Genomic DNA, 24240 nt, shown 5'->3' on the forward strand with positions numbered 1-24240 from the left:
TTGGTCAGCTGAAAAGGCCCTCTGGTTAGGACTCCATTCTATCAGGCAAGAAGATACAGTATCAGAAATGAGGATGAGGGAGGGGCACCGGGGTGGCTCAGTCTGTTAAGTGTCTGACTTCTGCTCAGGTCATAATCTCACAGTTCATGGGTTCGAGCCTCGCATCGGGCTCTGTGCTGACAGCTCAGAGCCTGGAGCCTGCTTCAGATTCTGTGTCTCTCTCTCTCTCTCTCTCTCTGCCCCTCCCCTGCTCATGCTCAGTGTCTCTGTCTCTCAAAAATAAATAAACATTAAAAAATTAAAAAAAAAAAAAACAAGAAATGAGAACGAGGGAGAATAGCATCTAAAATGGGACAGGTAGGCGCATGTGACTTTTGTTGGGTAGTTACTTCCAGAGTGCTGTCTTTAGGGGAGCCAGGGCAGTGTGCCTCGTGCCCAGTAGGTGGTTTATCCTGCCTCAGGTCCAGAGCACGAGTCAGGAGGAGGCCTGGGCTTGAAGCATTATTCTGAGGGAAGTGGTCCTTTCTAGAACACTGCTAGCTTTAACATCACCATTGGCTGTTGAGCTGAGTTCTCCAAATTGTTGAGGGAGCTCTGAACTGGGAATCCTGAAATCCCTCCCCTAACCCTGACAGGACAGTGACAAACCCCTTCCCTCCTCTAGTCCTCGGGGTCGGCATCTGAAAATGAAGGAACAAGGCTAGCTAGATTAGCGATGCCCACGCTTTTGGGTTTCACACACCAGTGAAAGCTGTAGAAGCAAAGTGGGGGTGGGGACATGGAAGACAAACTTCTATTTAAAAAACAAACAAACACTTTGGGGCACGTGGGTGGCTCAGTCAGTTAAGCATCTGATGTTGGCTCAGGTCACGATCTCACGGTTTGTGAGTTCGAGCCCTGCATCAGGTTGTGTGCTGACAGCCAGGAGCCTGCCTCGGATTCTGTGTCTCCGTCTCTCTCTGCCCCTCCCTCACTTGCACTCCGTCTCTCCCTCAAAAATAAATAAACATCAAAAAATTTTAAAATTAAAAATAAACACTTTATTTTATCACATTAAGACATTAAAGGGGCGCCTGGGTGGCTCAGTCGGTTAAGCGTCTGACTTTGGCTCAGGTCATGATCTCATCATCTGTGAGTTTGAGCCCCGCATTGAACTCTCTCCTGTCAGCACAGAGCCTGCTTCAGATCCTCTCACTCTCTCTCTGACCCTCCTCCAATCATGCCCTCTCCCTCTTCTTCTCTCTCTCAAAAATAAATAAACATTAAAGAAAACAAATTTATTTTTAAGAAACCATTCTACTATCTATAATTTTATAACAGAAAAACATATCAACGCCATACAAACTCTGAAGTATCTTATCTACAAATTAAGGATAACTTTTGAAATGACATACATTTAACTTTAAAGAAGCCCTCACTATTCTTACTTTTCTCATTCTGCTTCACTGTGTTAGTTTTCAGTTGCTGCTATACCAGATTACCACAGATGCAGTGGTTTACTCCACAGCTGTGCATTGGCTCACAGTCCCCGGGCCAGAAGTCCGGGCATTGCATGATTCTGTTGGGTCCCCTGCTCAGGGCTTCACAAGGTCAAAATCAAGGTGTCGGCTGGGTAGCGTTCTTAGGTAGAGGCTGCACTGGGGAAGATCCAGTTCCTTTTGATTGTAGGACTGAGGGCCCCATTTTGTTAACATGTGGCCCCCTTCATCTTCAAGCCAACAGGTACACGGAATTGATCTCATGCTTGGAGTCTCTGATTTCACTCCCTCTACCAGCAAAAGAGATCTCTGTTTGTCGGGGTTTGTGTGATGACGCTGACCACCTGGATAATTATTTAAAGTCAGCTGATAAGAAACCTTAATTCTATCTTCAAATCCTTTCCGCCGTGTAACGTATCCATGAGTGTAAGATCGAGGGGCACAGGTCTTAGGGGCCAGAATTCCACCTTCCACACCCAGCCTGGTGAAAATGGAGCAGGGTAAACATTTGCAAACACGAGAATATTCTTCCGGTTCAAATACTGGTTGTCAAATATTCTGCTACTCTTGAGTTGACATTCAGACTGTGTATTTGTGAGAAGTCAGGACATCATCATTAATACAGAATCTTGCACAGATGAGGTATCGGGGAAATGTTTGCAGAGCAAACAAGTATTAATAAGTTCATTGTTGCTAATATTATTTTAATGCAACTTTGATTATAAATCTTGCGGTACTGTATTATCATTGTCATTAGCTACAGATTAGGAAACAAGCTAAAAATCATTACAAGAATGTATTAAAATGGGAAATGAGTCGGTAAATCATGGTAGAAACAATTAAAACATGAACTGCTCTGTTATAGCTGCTGTGTTCCTCTCAGGGTGGGAAGCGTCGCCTTCAGTCAAGGAACAAGGACAATTAATAGAGGCCCCAAGAAGCAAAAAGACCTTATTCTTTCTTCTTTCCCTCCCTCCTTCCTTCCCATTTTTCATTTTCTCTTTCTCTTTTTCTTTCTTAGCAGAAGAAAACTTAATGTGGTCAATTTTTACAATAAATTTAAATTTAAAAAAGGAATCATTTCCCAGATCTCTGCCGGCTGCACTTCTTAGCCTTGCCCAGGGCCTTTGGCCTTCCCCCCACCACCCGTCCCCACCCCCGGCCCTCCCCCGGGTGCTTACCGCCTGCTGGGCCCTCCCCCTCCCCTGCACAACCACTGTACCCTGTGTGACATGGCCACCCACTGCGATCTCACCGCCGCTGCTGGACAGTGGGCCCTCTGAGGCCAGAGTCTCTCAAATGAAAAGGGAGCAGTGTCAACCGAGCCGCTCTGGTCCCACATTATGATCACTTAAGGGGAAGGGAGAGGGAGCAGAAAGGAAGAGGAGGACCCAGAATGGAGAAGAAGACAAAAGGAAGAGGAGAGACATGGACATACAGGGAGAGGAGAGAGAGCAGGTACAGGGAGGGTGTCAGAGGGCTCCTTCACGCACGCAACAGATTCTTGCTGCCCCTTCCTGAGTGCTGGCGAGACGGCTGTGAAAACAGTGACAACAATCCTTGCCTTCGGGGTCTCACCTTCTAGTTGGGAGGCCAGTCAATATATAGGCAACAAAAAAACAGAATGATTTCAGATAATTTTAGGAACTGCCGTAGGGCAATAAATAAGGTAGCATCTTGGGCAGTGAGTGGAGGTGGGGGACATTTTGGATAGGGGGACAGTGATGACCTCTCCGAGGAGGTAACAGCTATACCAAGTCCTAGATGATGAGAAGGAGTGAACCATTCCAAGAAACAAGTGAATATTGTTGCTGGCAAAGAAAACAGCAAGTGCAAAGGCCCAGAGGCAGGAATGAAATTGCTTTCCATTTCAAGGAACAGAAAGGAGGCTGATGAGCTGTAGTTGGTGAGCAAGGAACAGAGTGGAGGAAAATCAGGTCAGAGTGGGAGGCAGGGCTGGACCTACTGGCTTCTTGTGTCCATTATGATAGGGAGGGTTCAGACTCTGGTCCCAAACTTGTAAATTATACAAAGTAGTTATTATATAAGCAATTAGCTTAACACTTAGAGCGTTTTCTAGCAGCCCTTCCATCTGACTGGTGGAACTTAAGACCCAGACCCCTTACAATTCTCTAAAACCGACAAGATGTGCTAGTCTTCAGTGCTTTTCTGTCCACAATGGTTATCATTTTATTGTCCTGTAGGACATTAACCCGTTTTGTATCTAATTTGGCAATCTTACCTTATTCCTTATTTTTCCATTCACTATAAAAATCCCTGTCTCTCAAATTTTCTCTTGAGTCCACTTTGCCATCCTGCAGATCCCCTTAGTAATGAGTTAAATAAAAGGTTGACATACAACCACTATCAATTTTCATGAGAATTACGTTTTTAACCTTTTGAGAATTACATTCTGCTAGGAGGTTGGGTTTTAAATGCGCGGAAAGCAGGACAGTCAGAAGGACTGGTTTATGTTTTACAAAGAGCCCTTAGACAGCTGGGTGGTGAGCAGGCTTAGCTGGGCCCCAGGGGAAGCAAGGAGCCCCGCTAGGCGCCGGGGCCTCCACACAGGGAAGAGATGACAGCTGGTTTAAATGACAGAGGTATAGGTGGAAGGAGGGACCCCCGACATTTGGGGACGTCTGTCCTCGTTCGTTTCCACACTGGATCACTGGGGTCCCTTTTGGGGGTCGGTTTTCCCCTCTGGTGTGGGAGCTCTCTAGCAGGAGCTGTGTCCAGCTTTCATGTTACCTAAGCACCCAGCTCTGGACTGAACACTGCAGTGCTTGGCAGAGTGTTGCTGAACGAATTCTCCTCTTCAGATTCTTCTCCTCCTCCTCCTCTTCCTTTTCTTTCTCCCCTTCTTCCTCCTCCTTTTCTTCTTCTTTTTTTATTGTGATAAAATATGCACAGGACAAAATTTACCATCTGAACCGTTTTTAAGCGTACACTTCAGTGGCATTCGGTACATGCGCGTTGTTGTGCGGCCATCACCACCATCCATCTCCAGAACTTTTTCATCTTCCCAAACTGAAACACAAACTTCCCATTCCCTTCCCCCCAGCCCCTGGCAGCCACCAGTCTTCTGTGTCCATGAATTTGACTCCTCTCGAGACCTCACCTAAGTGGAATCCTGCAGTCAATAGCTGTCTTTCTGTATCTGGTTTATTTCATTTAGCATAAAGTCATCAAGGTTCACCCACGTTGTTGCGTGTGTCAGAATCGCCTTTCTAATACTGAAAAATATTCCGTTGTGTGTGTAGAGATCACATTTTATTCATCCCTTCATCTCTTGATGGATATTTGGGTTGTTTTCACCTTTTTGGCTATTGTGACTAATGCTGCTGTGAACATGGGTGGGCGAATATCCCTTTGAGTCCCGGCTGTCAGTTCCTCTGGCTGTCCATCCAGAAGTGGAGTGCTGGCTCGTATAGTAACCCTGCTTCACTTTGGGGGGAACTGCAATGCTGTTTTCTCTTGCAGCTACCCAGTGCACATTCCCACAAGCAACTCGCCGTGGTTTGAATTCTCCACATCCTCGCCGACACTTACTGTTTTGTGCTGTTTTGATAATAGCCATTCTAATGGGTGTGGATTTGTCTTCTTTTAAAATATAAATGACCCCAGGAAGAGGGAGACTCCAGAGTGAGGCATTTGGGGGCTCTTTCCTCCGTGCTTTCTGCAGGGAAGTAGCAGGAGAGCCGGAGGACCTGGAGTTGCATGGGGCAGGGGAGTGTTGGGGGGATGAGAGCTGAGATGGGTGGGGCGACCATCATCACACTCACTGAGCTTACAGCATGGGTTCGGGGCTGGCTGCAGGAGAGGCCTCCCGATGGGGCAGCTGAAACCCAGAAGGTTTCCCATGAGGAAATTTGTTTGTGTGAACCTATTGTTGGGCCCCTGTCCCTGGGGAAAGCTGTTTCTAATTCAGGCTTCTCTTTCTGTCTGTTGCTCCCCAGTGTGATAATGCGAAAGGGTTGAAAGCCTTCTACGATGCAATAAAATACGGGCCGAATCACTTGATGGTGTTTGGAGGAGTCTGTCCGTCCGTTACATCCATCATCGCAGAATCTCTCCAAGGCTGGAATCTGGTGCAGGTAAGGTTGGGGTCACGTTGGCTTGGGGGACTGTCTCTAGCCACCACGCTTTTGCAGGAATGGCTCCTTGTGCACCATGTTTCCTAAGTTCCCCAGTTCAGGCCTCCCAACTCTTTCCTGAATGGTCGGCACAGCCTTCTGCTACCTTCCTGGCCCTCTGGCCTGTCTAGCACGGCCAGCACAGTGGATGTCTGTGGGGCGGCCCCAACTCCACTGCGTTTGGAACCTTCAGTGAGTGACTCCCTAGCCTGCCTATCAGTGCCGCCCACATGTAGCCAGTTGCCCATCCAGGGTCATCTCTCATCCCTGCTGCTCACTCCATGCCTCAGCCCTTCCAGACAACCCACTTTTCCCCAGAGGCATTTTGCACCTTCAGGCCTCTGAGCCCTGCTCTCACTGCTCCCTACTCAGATAGACTTTTATCTCCGTGTTGCCAAGCCCCCCGCCCCCACAGAAATTCTCGTGTCCACCAAGACTGCCCTTCCCTTCACATAGGCCTTTCCTGGGGCTCCTGGCCAGTATTCACTCTTTACACCAGCAAATGTCATACACCATCCAGCCAGCGAGTGTAAGATCTGATGTAGGCAAAACTCCCCAGTGCCAGCTGTTATTTGGACTAGGAAAGAGAAAGAAGAGCATGGAAAGACGTGACCACCGAGAATGAGTGGTGGCCCACGCATGTGGTTTACTTCTCTGCTTCATCCATCCATCCATCCGTCCGTCCGTCCGTCCGTCCGTCCGTCCATCCATCCATCCGTCCATCCATCCATTCTTCCTTCCATCCTTCCATCTACTCTTCCTTCCATCCATCTATCCATCTTTCCATCCTAGAAAGATCTATTCATCCATCCTTCCATCATCCACCCTGCCATCCATCCAACAAATATAATGGACAACTTACTACACACCTGGAATTTTGGTAGACACTAGGGGATGTAGTACTAACAGGACAGGTAGGGCCCTGACCCTTTCAGAGCTCACATTCTAGGTGGGAGGCAGGTAGGCAGTAAGCAGGTAAACAAGTAAGAAATATGTGTACCAGACTTATAAAATACCAGACACCGTTCCAAGCACTTGTTTGCATTAATTCAACCCTTGTAAGTTCTGTGTGCTGTAGGCACTATTATCCTCATTTTATAAAGGAGAAAACCTGGACACACAGAGGCCTAGTCACTTGCTCAAGGACTCTCAGCTCGTAGGTAACAGAGTCAGGATTTAAACCCAGGCACTCTGGTCCTGAGCGAAGGCTGCGCTAGGAAACAGCCAGGACAGAAGTAAGCAGGGTGATGGGACTAGTGGTGATGGCCCCAAGGCACTCAGGGAGGTGACCTTTGAGCTGAGACCTGAAGGGTGAGAAGGAGCGGGGTGGGTGGATGGAATAGGAAGTGCAGGTGGCCTGTGCTGGGAAAGGACTTGGCACGTTCAGGGAGCAGAGAAGGGGGCGGTGGGGGCGGGAGCGTGGTGAGGGGGAGCCAGATGAGCACGAGGAAGGCAGGGGAGCCTGACCACAGCAGGGTCCGGTGTCATCACGCCTCTGCTGACCGAGGAGCTCAGTGAGTCTGGCCCTGCTTGCACGGGGTGCCACGGCCCAAAGGGAGGCAGGAGCTGCCTGCGGCTGAGGTATGATGAGGAAGGAGTGAGGTCCCAGGGAAGGCTACCCACTCAGCCCAGGGGCAGGGAAGGCTTCCCAGAAGAGGGATGTGAGGCTGGCTGTGAACGAAGAGAAGATGCTGGATGGCTGGAGCCATGAAGGAGAGCATTGCCGGCACAGGAAACGGGACGCTCAGAAGCAAGAGGTGGGGGAGCATGTGGGCCTGGGGAGCAGTGAGTCATTCGCTGCGGCCTGAGCGGGCCACGTAGAATGTGGGCGGCTGCAGCAGGGGAGGAGGCCAGCAGAGCAGCTTGGCTGCTGTGGTGCAAACCAGCCACGTGCCTGGGACCCAGCACCACTCACCCGGCTTCAGGCCCTGCAGTGCCTGCCGACAGCGAGACCTTGGTCGGGTCCCCTTCTCTTGCTTCAGCTTCCTTTCCTGCAAACCGAGGAGCATGCTGTGCTCCCTACTCAGCAGGGCCAGGCCCTGCCTCTCTGAGCCTCAGCCCCTCGTGTGTAAAAGCAGGAGAGTGAGGGAGCTGGTCTCATAGGACTGCTGTGTGGGGTAAATGATCACAGTGTGACCAGAGCCATGGCTGGCACTTCCTTAGCACTGACTGTTTCTGGTTTTATCCTTACCCCTGCCCCGCCTCCTCCTGCTCGCCGAGTTGAATACCCAGCTTGTCAGCATCCTGGGTCTTTCTTGCAACACTGTTCCCACCCCCCGAAAAGCCCCCTTCTTCCCGTGCCCAGTGCATCACCCATTCTTAGACACCCAGCTTAAATGCTACCTCTTCCAAGAAGCCTTTCCTGGTTGCACTCTCTAAAGTTGCCCCTCTGGAAATTCTTTTTCTCATTTCCCTGTTTGTACTTCTAGCTGAGCCTCCTATGCCTCAGCCTGTCCCCTTCTTGGCAGAAGTAGGGGCTTGTTTAGCTGGGCTGTGAGCTCCTGAAGGAAAGAAGCCGGGCCTGAGTACTCCTCTTTCTCCTGGTGCTTAACACTTCACAGACCTTATCATATGTCTGTTGAATGAACACAGGGATGGAGGGAGGAAGGCGGAGATGGAGGGATGGAAGAACCTGTTGGTGGACATTGTGTTCAGACACGGCGGGCCAAGCTCCCTGGAGAACTCCCCCTCCCCCAGAGAGGAATCCAGGGGGCTTCCGTACTTGCCTTCAGAATTCTCGGAGGAGCTGTGGGAGCAAAAGCAGGACATTGGGAACTCCTAGCTTGCCGGCCAGAGCTCCCTGGCTTCCGCATGAGCAAGACAGGCCTCCAGCTTAGAGCAGGAGCTTAGATAGGAGACTGGGTCATGAAAGAGAGATTGTACTACATTATTGCTGCATAATGAATCACCCCCACATTCAGTGGCTTAAGGCAACAACAATCATTATTTCATTATTTCTGTTGGGTCAGTAACTCAGACCCAGAGAATGGCTTGTGTCTGCTTCATGATGTTTGAGGTCTACCTGGAAGATTTAGAGACTGGGGTGTAGCATCATCTGAAGGCTTGACTGGGGCTGGAGGACCAGCTCCCAAACTGCCTCCGTCACATGGCTGGCAAGCTGGTATTTCCCCATGCAAGTCTCTTCATAGACACCATGGCATGACAGTGGGCTTGCCCCAAAGCAACTCATCTAGAGTCCAAGGCGGAGGCTGGCAAAGCCCTTCAGAAGTTGCACACTGTCGTTTATGCCTTATTCCACTGCTCATATAAATGAGCTCTTATTTAGTGCAGGAGAGGACTAGACAAGTTGTGGTGGAGGCAGAGATTACTGGGGCTCATCTTGGAGGCTGACTGCTGCAGGAAGGAGTAATTCTTGGAAGAGGGCAGGGGCTCAAGTTGCCCAGAAAAGGAGGCTTAATGCTGAGTCTCTTTGTGTTTTGAAAAACTCCCGCTCATCCTTCAAACCCTGGATAAGTACCTCTTCCTCTGTGATGCCTTCCTTGGTTCCTTTTCTTCTGTGCCTCCCATCCCTAACCCTCAAAATAAACTAATTGCTCCTTCCTAAATAAAGCCTTCTCTATGAAGGCCATCTCCCCCGGGCTGGTGTAATTGGTTCTTATGGGGAGGGGACAAAATATCTTACTCATTTTATGTATAAGGCACAGATATATATACAGATATATACATATACCTGTATACATAGTATACAGGTGTATACTATACACCTATAATAGGTGTATAGTATACGTGTGGTATTAACATTTCATGAGCGGTGCAGGATTAGGAAAACAGGTACAAAGGCATCCTTGCAGAGTGGTAGTAACAAGAAGGTTGGGAAATAAGGTTCTACGTCACTTCTGTCGCATATGGTGTTTTGTCATTAAATGAACTACACCTTGTGGGCAACAGTTGATTCTATATCCATGTGTTCCCTACTCGAATATGAGCTTCTTGGGGGGCAGGGGCCCCCATTTTCTTCATCTCCCAGTTCCCAGGGCCTGCTGCAGGGCCAGGCACCAGGTAGGTGGTCACTGACTGCTGACCTGAGCTAAGGACGGGGCACAGGCTGCTTAGCCTGAAGCCTCCCAGGGCAGCAGTTTCCTCCCGTGTGGACTTGACCGTGGGGGAGGTGGAGGACCTGGGTGGGAATGCAGATGCTCGGTCTCCACCTCGCCAGGATCACGCTGCATTGTTGTAGACGTGAACAGTCCACCGTTTGCCCTTAGGCATCTGCCACTAGACCCTGCGCCAGGTGACCGGCTCCAGCTGCACCCTGATGGGGGCACCTGGGGGTGGGGGACTGGATAGTGCCTGGCAGTTGGGAGAGCTCTGGGGACCTCGGAGGCAGAATCACAGGATGAGCCCAGGAGAGGAGACTTCTCCCAGCCTCTGGAGCCACCCAAGGGGACCGAAACAACTACGATCAGGATGTTGATAAGGAGTAGCCTTGGGGCTTCTGCCTTTCCCCACTTTCAGGGAGCACAGACTCTGGGATCCTCCCAATGCCCTCCCCACCTCTGCGAGGCTGAGCTTGGAGGTGGAGGGGCTGGGGGAGCGGGCCTACAGTCACTCAAGAGATTCAGCGCATCCCTTAACTTATTCAAAACTGGGCTCCGAAACAGAGTTCCACAAATGGGAAAATGCATGTAATTTGTGTAATTGAAAAGGAGCTCTGACTGCCCTTTGGGGGAACAATGCTCTCTGGACAGAGACAGCCTGGAATGTGTAATCAGTTGTTTCTGTTTCCTGGTGCTGCAAAAATAGGGATTCGCACGACAGAGGGGTGAAAATTCAGACTAGTGCCAAAATCGGTTAAATTTAACTTTTGCTTTTTTGCCGGGCTTCTTGATTCATGGTTGCTGCGTCGAGAGACTAATATTGTTTAAGTCATGACGTGAGTCACTTAGCCACCGGGAGCGTCAGCTCCTCCAGCTAGATGCGAGGATCTCAGAGTCCAGGCTGTGACATGAGGGTTTGTTCCTCTCCGGCCCGGTCAGACCCCGCCCTTGGGGAGCTCAGAGCTGGGCCGCACACCGGCAGGGACTTACCAGGGCAGAGCCTGGGAGGCATCGGGGAAGGGTCGGGGTCTGGCCGTTGGAGACCGCATGTTCAGACCGGAGGCCATGCAGGAGTTTTTGCCTCCAGAGCTACGTGGCTCTGAGAGAGGTTGCTGGCTGGCTGTGACGCAGGTGGGGAGAGGCAGGATCGATGGCTGGAGTCAGTGGGGAGCAGAGCTTCCGCTGTGTATAAAGCAAGCCCTTATCGCTGGAGGCGTTCAGCATGGGGCAGGCCGCCTGGCCGTGAAGTAGGGGGTTCCCTGTTGCCCGAGGTTCCCGAATGTTCCAATGTCACCAAGTCCTGCTGCTGGGGAGATATAAAATATAGAGTAAGCATCGACCAGGTTGCAGGCTCTCAAACTCTATTGTTAAGAGTCACTTACGGGGGCTGGGGACATGCTTGTGTTCATGCAAATTCTGGGGCTCCACTCGGCAGGTTCAGGCTGAGGGACTGATCAAATACCTCGAGGGCTGTAGACCCACTCCTCACCCTCGCTGCCGTTTCGGTACTCGCGGCTCAGGCGACTTAGAAGCGGTTAGTTCCTGGGGTTCTGCTAAGCCAGGTCATCTCTAAGGCACACTCATCCCCCAGACTCCGGGGCTCTGGGACTCTGAGGGGCGCTCCCTCCCCATCTGCAGAACTCAGTTTATGCTGCCCCTGTTGGAAAGAGGGTGTGGAGGAGATGCAGAGCCCCCGGGACGGAGTCCTCAGTTCCATGTGCGGCCAGAGGGGGCTCCATTACCCTGCCCTGCTCCCTGCCCCTCCTGCTCCTTCAGCAACCCCCCCCCCCCCGCCTCAGACAGGGGTCTCTCCACCTGGCAGGACTGTGCCCCTTCTTTCTGGTGCGGTGTGCGGCCCTTTCCCTGTGAGCCCCCCATTCCTTGCCCTGTGCCATCTGACCCACACCCCCCCATCACAGTGTGCGCAGCCCTGTGCTGTGTCCGGCCTGCCTGGAGCTGCCTGAGGTTGGCGCCTGGTCTCATTCAGCCTCGCACCCCGGCTTGGTGCCGATGGCTCACGTGCTGAGCGACACCGCGGGAGTATTTGCTGACAGAACACTGGATGGCTGCCTTCTAGGCCTCGGTCTCGTCCCTGAGGAGGAGGGCAGAGCGTCGGAGCCTGCCACACCTGAAGAGACCCAGAGTGCCTCTCAACCTGCGGCCCCTTGTAAAGAAAAGCAAAGGGAGGGGCGTCTGGGTGGCTCAGTTGGTTAAGCATCTGACATTGGCTCAGGTCATGATCTCACGGTTCGTGGGTTCAAGCCCTGTGTCGGGCTCTGTGATGACAGGCAGCTCAGAGCCTGGAGCCTCTTTCAGATTCTGTGTCTCCCTCTCCCTCTGCCCCTCCCCTGCTCACTCTCTCTCTCTCTCTCCCTCTCAGAAATAAATAAAACATTAAAAAACAAGAAAAACAAAGGGAAAGGGAGACAAAAACTAGCCTCCAGCTCGGCCTCAGCCCACATCTCCTGTCCTGGCCCCCGTTTTTTTACTCGTATGTTCCTTTGACGTTTTTTTTCGGACCCTCAGAATCCTATCCTCTGCAGTGAAGGGGGCCTGCTTTTGACCCTGCCTTGTACTTTTCTTGAGCAGTTCTACTGACCTCCCTCCAACCTAGGCTGTCCTTCTGAAAGCATGGGGCCCGGGGACAAGGCGGGAGAATGTGCAGCCCAGGGGGGAGGAGGGAGGCAGAGCCCAGGAAAGGTACAAGGGACACAGCCAGAGGGGGGCTGACATCCTCAGAGAGCAGGACAAAACTCCTTCCTTCCTGGGAGCTGGGCGATAGCTCTGCCTCAGCTTGCAGACAGAAATAGTCTCGCTGATGAAAATAAAGTCAGATTCCTGAAGGGATGAAGGGCTGCTCGCAGGAAAGCACAAACACTATTTCGTCAGGAACCATATCCTGCAGAGCCTGTCTTTTAAAAGGCAGCGCGGTAGATATTAAATTGTAGATGCATTTCTTCTGGCACCTTCCCAGCCTCCCCTCGCTGGCGTCCTGTGCGCAGGGCTCCTCCCAGGACCTCCCCGGGCAGGAAGTCCTCGGCTCGAGTGATGGGGCTGAATCCACGGAAGGCCCTGCCAGGGAGCGGAAGGAAGCAGGTCACGCAGACGGGGGATGTTGAGTCTGCGGTTGTTGAAGGCTTGGCAACTATGGCCCACAATGCTGAGGACTTGATTTCTGCAAAATCTAAATCATGCTTGGTTTTGACATTTAAAAAACCAAATCAGTGAAACCCCCCCCCCCGCCCCCACCCCCGGCCCCAGTTGAGCCCTTTGCTATTTACTGAATTGCAGCATGGCTCTAAACTATCGGTCGATGCCATTTGCATCCCAGGAACAGAAATTTTGTCATTGGACTTGGTTTTCTCAAGTGATTCTTATTAAAGCGTTAGGTTGCCTGAGAGACCGAAGGGTTGACATTTTTTGTTTTGTTTTGTTTTGTGTTTTTACCTGGCTGTGGGCTGTGGAATTTGAGGTAGATTCATAGAAAGCCAGAGCTGGGAGGGTCTTGGCAAGCATCGGCTCCAGTCTCCCCATTACACAGATGGGGAAACAGAGGCCCAAAGTAGAGAGGACCTTGCCAACTTCTCACAGTAACAGCAAAGCTGAGTCCATGCCTTCCCCTCCAGTGCTCTGCAGAATACACTAAAATATGGTCTTATTTTCTCTCTCTCTCTGCCTTGCTTTTCTCTTATGTGAAATGGGAATAGCGAACTAGCCTTATATGCCATTTGTGAGAATCACAGAAGGCTTCCCCTTTGAAGTGAAAGCCCTTGCATAGGACTACGAGCCGTAGTTGCCATTGCAGTGACAGGGACTCCTCAACCAGAAGCAGATCTCTGATTACAGCTCTCAGAGTTTAAAAGCCACCCCGTTTTACACAAACTCCCTGAAACCAAGACGACAGGGGCAGGATGAGGGTTCTCACGCTGCACACAATGCCCACTTCTCAGCCCCTGTGAGTCAAAACCCCCCAGCTGGAAGTCCGCCCCCCTCCCAGCCCACGCCATGGCAGCCACACCCACACCCGCGCGTGGCTGAGTGGCCACACTGTGGACCTGATGCAGCCCATTTGGGAGACGCTGTGTAGACTGAGCACGGCGGGGAGCCATTGCTGCGGCTGCTATCTAAGAAAGATGACGGAGGCCAAGAATCCAGGCCAGGCCGGAGCCATTTCTTGGCACTGGTCTCCAGAGGGGCCATTCAGCACATTAATAATCTATGAGATGCTTCCACCTTCTGGATACATAAAAAAAAGGTGGTGGGAGAGAGGGAGAAGTGCTCTTAAGGGCATGCACCGTCGATGGGCCTTTCTGGCCTTGTCACTGGCTGCCTGGTAGAGGAAAGTCTGGTTCCGAGCGCCAGTGGGATGTCCAGCATGTGGCGAGGAAAGGTTGGTAGCTTTCAGTTTGGATACAAGTGGGTAGGAGGAAAACCGAGCCCTCAAAAGGGATCTGGGCAGGACCCACTGATCCTCTGGAGGGAAAGAGGGGGTCTGTTCTCGTGCATTTATTCCCTCACTGACTCCTGCTTCTACGTATTTATTCATCCCCTCACTCAACCACTACAGTGCCTGCTGTGCGCTCTCCCAGGCTCTCCCAGACGAGTGCATAGCCCACTGCCCAGCACTGCCACCGCAGGACAGGCAGACATGGCCGAGAGGCAGCCTGGTGAGGTTCTAGAACCCAGACGCTCTGGGTAGCTGCCCCACCCCGTGTCTCTCTTTGACAGAACTGGTGTGGGCAAATCAGCAACCTCCCGGAGCCTCACTGAACTCGTCTGCAGAATGGGCTAGGTCTGCCCTTCTTCTGGGGCTAGTGAGAGCCTCAGACAGGACAGGGTAATGGAGCAGGGTGGATGCACTCCGCAGACTGTAAGCCCTCTGCAGACTAAGGTTGATATCACCATTCCTGGTGCCTGTACCATCTGAGACACCGGCCAGGCCCTGGGCTGGGAATTCATTGAAGATTTATGTCTCCGTTTGTGTCCAGATTCAAAGTTGTGTGGATGAAATGAACTATCACAGACCATGAAGGTGATTCAGAACAGTGAAATGAAAACAGAGAGCCTGCAGGGGAGGCAGAATAAGCCCAAGACAGCTGTAAGGGCTGCACATGTTTCTTTTTGGGTGGAGTTTTCACAGACGGAGAGGCAAAGAAGGGCGCGGTGCTATCCAGCAAGTGCCTGGTGGGTCCCAGCCCATTCCTGCCAAGGACCCAACCCATATCCTTCTTGTCCATCTGCTATAAGATTCAATTCAAGGTTCTGACCCCCATTTTTAATTCAAGACCATGGTATCTAAAGCAATATCGGTTCCCAGCGTGTAAGCCCAACGGCCTCATTGTTTATGCGTCTTTCACTGCCTCAACCCCTTTCTGGAAATACTCGGGGTGTAAATAATTCATTCTAAATAAATAAATCACTCACGCTCCTTACGGTACAGCTGATGCTACTAGTCAGCAGCACAACCGCAGATTACACCGAGTTGAGTCTGGAATTACAAGCTGAGACTGGAAAGGCCTGGAGAGGGAAGGAGGGAAGTAGTTCCCTCCAGGAGGACACACGTGTAACAGGGTGTACTAGCAACCCAAGATGCTTGTTGTGAGGACAGACATGATACACGTGGATAGGAAACGGGAAGCAGGGAAGTCTCGGGCAAACGGGGACACATTGGTCACCCTGGCCAGGTTCCGTCCTACTTCTAGAAGGTTGGACTTCTGGTGATTTTGATGCACAGAGTAAATGAGATGAGGCGATGAGCCACCCTCACGTAGGGATGGGGTGGCTCCTAGTGGACATGCTAAGAGGGGATGCAGCCACCAGACGAGGGGGCAGGACTGTGCACTGTTCCCGCATGTACCCAGCCATAGAACTCATCGGGTGAGGTGGAGTGGGGGCAGGGTTCTAGTTTACTAATTAAGAATTCGATTCCCAGGTCCACTGATCACATCCTAGGGAGGAAGGCTGGGAAGCTGAGCTTTAACAAGTGCCTTGGATAGTTCATGTCATCAAGGGACCTGGGGAAACACGGGTCTAGCGATTCTCTAAAACCACGCGCAGCAGCAGCACCTGAGAGCCTGTTAGAAATGCAGACCCCCAGGCCCCACCCACACCTACTGACCTTGAATCTGAATGTCGACAAGATCCTAGATGATTCTTACTGATTGAAGGTGCCTGGGGTCTCTAAAGGCAGGTGTGTCAGCTGAGGGGGAAGGGTTTCGAGGGTAGGCGTTCCAACCCTGGAAGAGACTTAAGGGATATACCTATTCAGCCCCTGAATCTACCTGCAGAATGTCAGGGAGGAAACGCAGGTGCGGTCAGTGTGTCGCCACCTTTGACATCCCTGCATCTCAGCATCATGGACCACAAGGACTCTTGTCAAACTGTGGTATGGACAGAGCATGTCCTGCTTGAGCCTCAGTCTGACACACCAACCTTGGAGTCCTTTCAGCCTGCAAGGCCCTTGACCCCATGGTGGCCAGGAGCACACACAGGGGACCTGGGGCTCCCAGTAAGGAGCAGTGGGAAAGACACTGGGTCAGCAGGAGAAGACCTGGCTTCCCATCCTGGCCCTGCTGGCTCCCAGCTGGGTGGCCTTACACAAGCCACTTGCCCTCACTGGGGCCTGAGCACCCTCATGGGTAACTGTTCTGCTTTCTTCCAAGGACTGTAGTAACACTTGTGTGAGGTGGGCCCTGGGGCACTCGTGACTGCTGGGCAGGTGCTCTGGGACAAGAGCATGGGCTGGTGTCATGGCATGGCACTGACTGCCCTATGTTTATCCTGTTTGATAAGGTGGTCTTTTCCCATTTGTACAGATGAGAAAACAGAGGCCCAGAGGAGCTAATGTTCTCGGTCAACTTGTAGTAACGTCAATATCCAGTACATTTTTTTGGGCTGGGAGTTACACAGGCTGGGGCTCACATCCAGGCTCTGGCACTTATTAGTTGTGACTCATGGCAGGTCACTTAGCGTCTCCCAGTCTCCGCGCCTCATCGGTAACATGCACTGGAGTGGCAAACCCTGGGCTGGTTGTGAGACGAGACCCTCAGAGTGCCATGCACCATGCCTTGTATTCTTCTTCCTTCCAAGACTGAGGTGGTCTTCTGGTCTACCTTCCTGGAAGAGGTGGGGCCCTGGGACATGGGTCAGCTCTCTGGGACTAGCTGTGACCTCTGTCCATCTGCTGCCCTCTCTGGGCCTCCTGCTATAAAGGGAAAAGGTTGGGCCAGATGATTAAGTCATGTCATTATTCCCCATAATCCTGTAGCTCAAAGCCATCAGCATGTACCTTAAATCTATTGTCTTCCCTCTTGTGCCCTGCACGTGACTTCCTCCTCTAGGGGCTCCTGGTTGGGCCTGGCTCTCCCTGCATTCCTAAGCCACTCACCACTCAGACATGCATTCTCCACCAGAGCGCTCCAGGTAGAGGACCCATTCTACAGGTGAAGGAGGTGAGCCCAGAGAGGTCAAGCAGCCTGTGTCAGGCCATACCATGGGCAGAGACTGAGGTGCAGAGCCAGACCTATAATGGCTTATAGGTCCCCCTGTAAGCCATTCCCCTCGTGCTTGGGGATAGAGCCAGATCTCTGCAGCTCTGAGGCCTTTGCCCATGCTGTTCCCCTCCTCCCCTGGCTGAGCCCTGTGTACTCTCTGATATTTAATCCAAGTGTTACCTCCTCCAGGAAGCCTCCCTAGTCTTCCCCAACCCTGCTCCCCAGCTTTGTACTTTCTTCACTCATTTCATCTTTGCCCTGTCTTTAGTCTCTTAGAATTCTCTGATGAGATTTTGGGGTTCCCCACTGTGAACTCCCCCAGAACAGTCCTTGCCTGTCTGAGCCATGCCTGTACCTCATGGGCTTCACACAAGAGCAGGCACTGAGTTAGTAGTCATAAATCAAGAATAGCCACATCTGGATGGCCTAGAATAAAACCAATTTATAGTACTCCTGGCCTGCATTCTGTGGCCTTTGCTATGGGCCAGGCACGGTTCTAACCCTGTGCAGAGATGAGTTCATTTCCCCCACACACAACCCACCAACCCTGGGATGCTATTATCCTCCTCATCTCACGGGTGAGGAAACTGAGGCACAGGAAGATTGAGTGTCTTGCCAAGAAATGGCCAGGACTAAGCGGCTCTAAAGTCTGTGCTGGCAACCATTGGTATAATGCCTCTCAGAGGATCCCATTTAACCCTTGGGCAACCTGCAGGGAAGGAAGAGCAGGTGAAGAAACTTCCGAGTTAGGCTGTTTTCTGAATAAGGAACGCAAGATGCAAAGGTCAAAGAGACTTGCCCGCTTCTGGCTAAGACCAGGGTGGGAGTGGGATGTCTGGAGGCGAGGGAGGCTCCCTCCAGGCCCCTGGGGTCCCTCCCCAGCCTCCCTCTGTAATGAGCTTCCTGCTTGTCAGCAGATGACCACCCAGGGCTGCCTGGAGCCCCTTGGTGCTGGCCTGTGTTCTCCCTGTCAATCACTCAGCGTGCGTACAAACACACACACACACACACACACACACACACACACACACCACCTTTAAACCTGTTCCTCATCTAGTAACTTGTGTAAAAAAATAAATGGTTCCTTTGAACTCAAAAATGAGATGACTGGTTGGTGAAAATCAGTAACTATGCTAAGTATTTCAAGCAGATAGTACTTAGGAGATCTATTCTGGGCAGTTTTATAATGAATGAGTTGATTTTTTTTTAATAGAGCCTAGCCTACATTGTGTTGAATTATACACAAGACTTTGACTTTGGATCTGTTGACCAAGAAAAGTAAATAATTTATTATTTCCATGATGCAGAGTGGAGCCTTCTAAAGTGGGAGGCGCTCGACCTGAGACTTGCCATCCTGGGTTAGACGGTTATGTGGATGTTATGCCCAGATGCCGATGCAAGCATGGCTTTCTCACACTGGCCCCAGATCCCCACACAAGCTGTGATGTCCCGGTCACGAGTGAGATGGTGTGGTTGGTGGCTTTGCACGAACCAGGAATGACTCCCCTTCTCATCCCGGGTATCTTCTGAAACTCCAGGCCTGCCGCTGGAATAGTGGGGACGTGGACCCTCAGCGCAGCAAAGCAGCCCTGGCCCACTCTAGCAGCCCCCATGCGCAAAAAGGGATCTTTCCTCAATTCTCGTGTAGAGAATTCTTCTCTTTTCTGAGGAGGCGTTCCAGCCAGGTCCCTGCCTCCAGGAGACACATCCGTAGCACCTGCCTCTCCCCACCCTGCACAGTGACGAAAGGTTCAGCTTCCTGTTCAGTGTGGAGCTTGCCTGGTGGTTGTCAGTCCTCTCCGTTATCAGGGGACAGTGGGGGTGCGGAGAGGTGGGGCCGTATCTCCCTTGTCACTAGTTGGAACTTCAGAGCCCAGCATATGGCCTGGAGTCTAGGAGAACCTCCAGGAATCTTTTGCTTTTGTTGGTTTGGGGGGTGGGGGACTTCTCTCTCAGTCTCTCCCTTTTGTGCAAGTAGCATTATGAATTCATGGATCTTTAAAATATATATTAAATGGACTGTATTCCAATCAGTTGCAGACATTACTTTTTAATGCAGTCTAGGTTTGGCGGCTCTACTTGTGTTTCTACCTTTCTTCCAAATTTTCTCCCGTTTTTTTGGAAAAATTTCAAGCCTGCAAAAATTAAGAGAAAGCACAATGAACATCACATACCCTTTGTGTAGGCACACGAATTGTTTATGTTGTACCATATTGGTCTTCCTCTTCCCCCCGCACCCCCCACTCTGTCCATCCCCTACTCCAACTCATTTTTTGTTGAAACCCTTGACAACAGTTTGCAGACATAATGACACTTCACTACTAAATATGTCAACACGAATCTCCTAAGAACAATGATATTCTCTTACATCATCATAGTAAGATTATCACACCTAAAAACTTAACAATAATATGATAATATTATGTAATATGTGGCCCACATTCAAAGTTCCCTAATTGTCCCCAGAATGTCCTTATTGCCACTTATTTGGGAATGTGGGAGATCAAGGACCCAATCAGTCAGCATGCAGTGTAAATCTGGTCACGTGCTTAGTCTCCTTGAATCTACTGTTTTTTTTTTTCATTTTATTTTATTTATTTATTTTTATATATAGCTCATTGTCAAGTTGGTTTCCATATAACACCCAGCGCTCATCCCAACAAGTGCCCTCCTCCATGCCCATCACCCATTTTCCGCTCTCCCCCACCCCCTGCCCCCCGTCAACCTTCAATTTGTTCTCAGTATTTAAGAGTCTCTTATGGTTTGCCTCCCTCCCTCTCCTTATTTTTCCCCTTCCCCTCCCCCATGGTCCTCTGTTAAGTTTCTCCTGATCCACGTATGAGTGAAAACATAATGGCATCTGTCCTTCTCTGCCTGACTTATTTCACTTAGCATAACACCCTCCAGTTCCACCCACATTGCTGCAAATGGCAAGATTTCATTCTTTCTCATTGCCATGCAGTATTCCATTGTATAGATAAACCACATTTATTCATCAGTTCATAGACATTTAGGCTCTTTCCATGATTTGGCCATTGTTAAGAGTGCTGCTATGAACATCGGGGTCCATGTGCCCCTATGCATCAGCACCCCTGTATCCCTTGGGTAAAATTCCTAGCAGCGCTATTGCCGGATCGTAGGGGAGTTCTATTGTTAATTTTTTGAGGAACCTCCACACTGTTTTCGAGAAGGGCTGCACCAGCTTACATTCCCACCAACAGTGTAGGAGGGTGCCCGTTTCTCCACATCCTCACCAGCATCTATAGCCTCCTGATTTGTTCATTTTAGCCACTTTGACCGGCATGAGGTGGCTTCTCAGTGTGGTGTTGATTTGTATTTCCCTCATGATGAGGGATGCTGAGCATTGTTTCATGTGTCTGTTGGCCATCTGGATGTCCTCTTTGGAGAAGTGTCTGTTCATGTCTTCTGCCATTTCTTCACTGGATTATTTGTTTTTCGGGTGTGGAGTTTGGTGAGTTCCTTATAGATTTTGGATACTAGCCCTTTATCCGATATGTCGTTTGCAACTATCTTTTCCCATTCCATCAGTTGCCTATTAGTTTTGTTAATTGTTTACTTGGCCGTGCAGAAGCTTTTTATCTTGATGAGGTCCCAGTAGTTAATTTTTGCTTTTGATAAATCTACTACTTTTAATCTACCTTTTTTTTTTTTTTTTGGCTTTCAGAATGTTGACCTTCCTAAAAGGCCCAAGCCTGTTGTTTTATAAAATGTTCCCCAAATCTCAAATCTGGATTTGTTTGATCGTTTCTTCATGATTTGATTGAGGTTAAACAGTGTTGGCAACAATCCAAACATGTTCTTCCTAGTGCTTTGAGTCAGGAGGCCCACTCTGAACTGTTCTTGATGACGCTAAATTTGACCACTTGGTTAAGGTAGCATCTGCTAGATTTATTGTAAAGATACCTTCTCCCCTTAGTAGTTATTAGGTAAGATGTGGGGCGAGTCTTGGAAGCCCACAATCTTACTCGATGATGGTCCTTGGCCAGCCACTGTTATATTGGGGCTGAAAAATGGGCATTTCCTGATTCAACTCCCCCCTCCCCCTTCTAAATGATGCTGGCATTCTCCTCTGCAGAAGAGTATTCCGTTTTTTGAGGCTTCCTTCTTCCCTGCCCCCTTCTTTCCCCTCCTGCCTCTTCTTTCTCTACTTTGAACACTTAATATTTACCTGCCTTAGATTTGGAATCAGCTATTTCTCTAAGCATTCCTGATTCTTTCTGCTAAGGAATCATATTTAGGAACCAAGATCTGGATGCTAGCTCTGCTCATTGCTACTGGGCCCACTGCTTCTAGGTTTTTTTCAGGGGACTGAGCTAGAAAATATAATTCTTAAGATGTTTTAAACAAAAACATTTAAGGGGCACCTGGGAGCCTCAGTCGGTTAAGCATCTGACTCTTGATTTCGGCTCAGGTCATGATCTCACAGTTTGTGGGATAGGGCCCTGCGTCAGGCTCTGAGCTGACAGCACAGAGTCTGCTTGGGATTCTCTCTCTCTCTCCATTTTTCTCTGCCCCTCCACCACTTGTTTGCACACTCTCTTTCTCTCAAAATAAAGAAATAAACATTTAAAAAAAAAAGTTTAAACTTTCATATGGCTACAAGGAGATAATCACACAAATATAGGACATTTTACAAGTCACCTGGCCTGGATTCTTAAGAAAATTTGATGTTGTAGAAGACAACAAGAACAACAACAGAAAGGCAGGGGACTGCTCTTAGATGAAAAGAGATTATAAAAATATAGCAGCCAAAGAAGGGGCACAAATGCTGATTGGATCCTGATTTTTAGCAATGTAAAGGGCATTTGGGGGAAATTGAAGAACTCAATGTGGACTGACCATGGGTGGTACTGAATTGCCCTTCATTCTCAGAAGTGTGATAATGACACTGTAATGCTACTGGAGAATGTTCTCAGGTGGTGCATTCTAGGCTGACAGGAGTAAAGTGTCAAAGTGTTTGTAAGTTGATTTCAAAATGTGTGTGTGTGTGAGTCTTTGTGTATGTGTGTACACATGTGTATGTGTATATAGAGAGAGGAAAGCAGATATGGAAAATGCTGACTGATGAAGGGTATATGGTGTTCGCTGCACTGTTCTTTCAACTTTTTTGTAGATCTGAATATTTTCATAATGAAAGTTGGGAATGTGGGGGGGGGGTAAGGTGGGGGGATGGAGGAGATTCTGTCTCTTCTAGCTGGACAGTGAAGATGCATCCAGAGGTTTCTTTATAGACTTTTCCTCATGTGATTATATTAGCAACTTTTATACTCTTAAGTGCCTTTGTTTTCAGTCCTTAGGGATTGATTTTTTTGTTGTTGTTGATTAATTTTCTTTTTAAAACATATACAACTTTTAGATGATTCTGTAGTCAAAACTATGTGAGGGGCGCCTGGGTGGCTCAGTCAGTTAAGCATCCGACAGGCTCAGGTAATGATCTCGCGGTTCGTGGGTTCGAGACTTGCGTCAGGCTCTGTGCTGACAGCTCAGAGCCTGGAGCTGGAGCCCTCTTCTAGTTCTGTGTCTCGCTCTGTCTCTGCCCCTTCCCGACACACAATCTGTCTCTCTCTCCTGCAAAAAGAAATAAACATTATTTTTTTTTAAAAAAATATGTGACAAGTAGAGAATTTCTAGACCCGATACAGCTTCCCTCTGTTCTGGTCCTTGCCCCTCCTGTAGATAGCCATTTTTGTTAGTTTTTTATTTAGGATTTCTCATTCCAATATATGTAAGTGTGTGTTTTTATTCCTCTTTCTCTTTTTTTAATTTTTAAAAACATTTTTTAAAATGTTTATCATTTATTTCTGAGAGACAGAGTGACAGACAGAGTGCAAGCAGGGGAGGGGCGGAGAGAGAAGGAGACACAGAATCTGAAGCAGGCTCCAGGCTCTGAGCTGTCAACACAGAGCCCGATGTAGGGCTCGAACCCACGAACCACGAGATCATGACTTGAGCCGAAGTTGGACACTCGACTGACTGAACCACCCAGGTGCCCCTCTTCTTCCTTTCTTTTATGCCAAAGGGAATGTACTGGATATGCTATTCTGCACCTTACTTTTTTCCCCCAGAGCTCACTGTTTTCCCAGTATATAAAAACATTTCTGATTTTTTTTATAGCTACATGACACCTTTGTAGGTGGATGTGCTATCGTGTGTATGGCCAGCCCTCCACCAGGGGGCATTTGGGTTGTTTCCGGTCTGTTGGAGTAACCTGGGCCGCATGTCATGTGTGCACCAGTGTGAAGTGGGATTTGTGGGCCCAGGGAATGCATCTGCAATTTTTCTGGAAAATAATATTTGCTGAATGAATGAGAAAACGAATGAATGAACTTGATTAAGAAGAGCAGAAAGTAAAAGGCCAATAACCAAATGGAGACGTAAGATGATTAGACTGAATAACTGCCTTGAAAGAGGCTGGTTTCAAACCCCTCTGCCAAAGTCTCAGAGGGCTGCAGTTTTCATTCTCTCGCCTCAAGAAAGAATCCCGCCTTGGTTTGTCAATTAAGCGCAGAATTGCAAACTCGTGAAATGGTGGAGCTGAAATAAAAAGCCGCCCAGTGCCATCTCCTTATTTTAACAGCGAGAAACCCCAGGCCCAGAAAGGGGGGGGGGGGGGGGGGCGCAACAGAAAAGTGGAGAAGAAAGCCCAAATTTATTTCTGTCCCACCTACTTGAGTAAACAGCACGTGAAATATCTGCTTTGTAATAAAGCACAGTTGTCTGCAGATTCTACCAAGAGCCAAGCGTAATTGCACTACCAAGAGAGCCCCTGAGATAGTTCATGAAGAGCCCAGTGGTTCAGACCCCTGAGCGCCTTTGGTCATAATGACATCACCTTCCACAGAGCTCTCGGTGTACATGGATTTTGCTTCACATCTTTTGTGTTATTCTAGGGCATTCACATGTAGTCATGATGATAAGTTGGATCAGGTGGAGGCTTTGACTGGCTGTGTGCGTTCTGGCGATGATGTGGGTGGTCATGCTTGCTGGGGACAGTCTGAAATTACATAATCATGGCGTTGGTGGCATTCTGTTTTGATTTGGAGCAGGCAGCATG

General features: G+C 49.6%; 1 protein-coding gene across 1 annotated transcript in view; it reads left to right on the forward strand.

Moving 5' to 3' along the window:
* GABBR2 (gamma-aminobutyric acid type B receptor subunit 2) overlaps positions 1-24240 on the forward strand; it is a 351400-nt gene that overhangs the window by 107357 nt on the left and 219803 nt on the right. Inside the window, exon 2 of the mRNA XM_039234825.1 lies at positions 5438-5575. Coding sequence (XP_039090756.1) covers positions 5438-5575 — 138 coding nt within the window. The remainder of the gene's footprint in view (positions 1-5437; positions 5576-24240) is intronic.

The sequence above is a fragment of the Hyaena hyaena genome, unplaced genomic scaffold (genome assembly GCF_003009895.1).
Source record: "Hyaena hyaena isolate Hyena2069 unplaced genomic scaffold, ASM300989v1 scaffold_93, whole genome shotgun sequence".
Taxonomy (NCBI): Eukaryota; Metazoa; Chordata; class Mammalia; order Carnivora; family Hyaenidae; genus Hyaena; species Hyaena hyaena.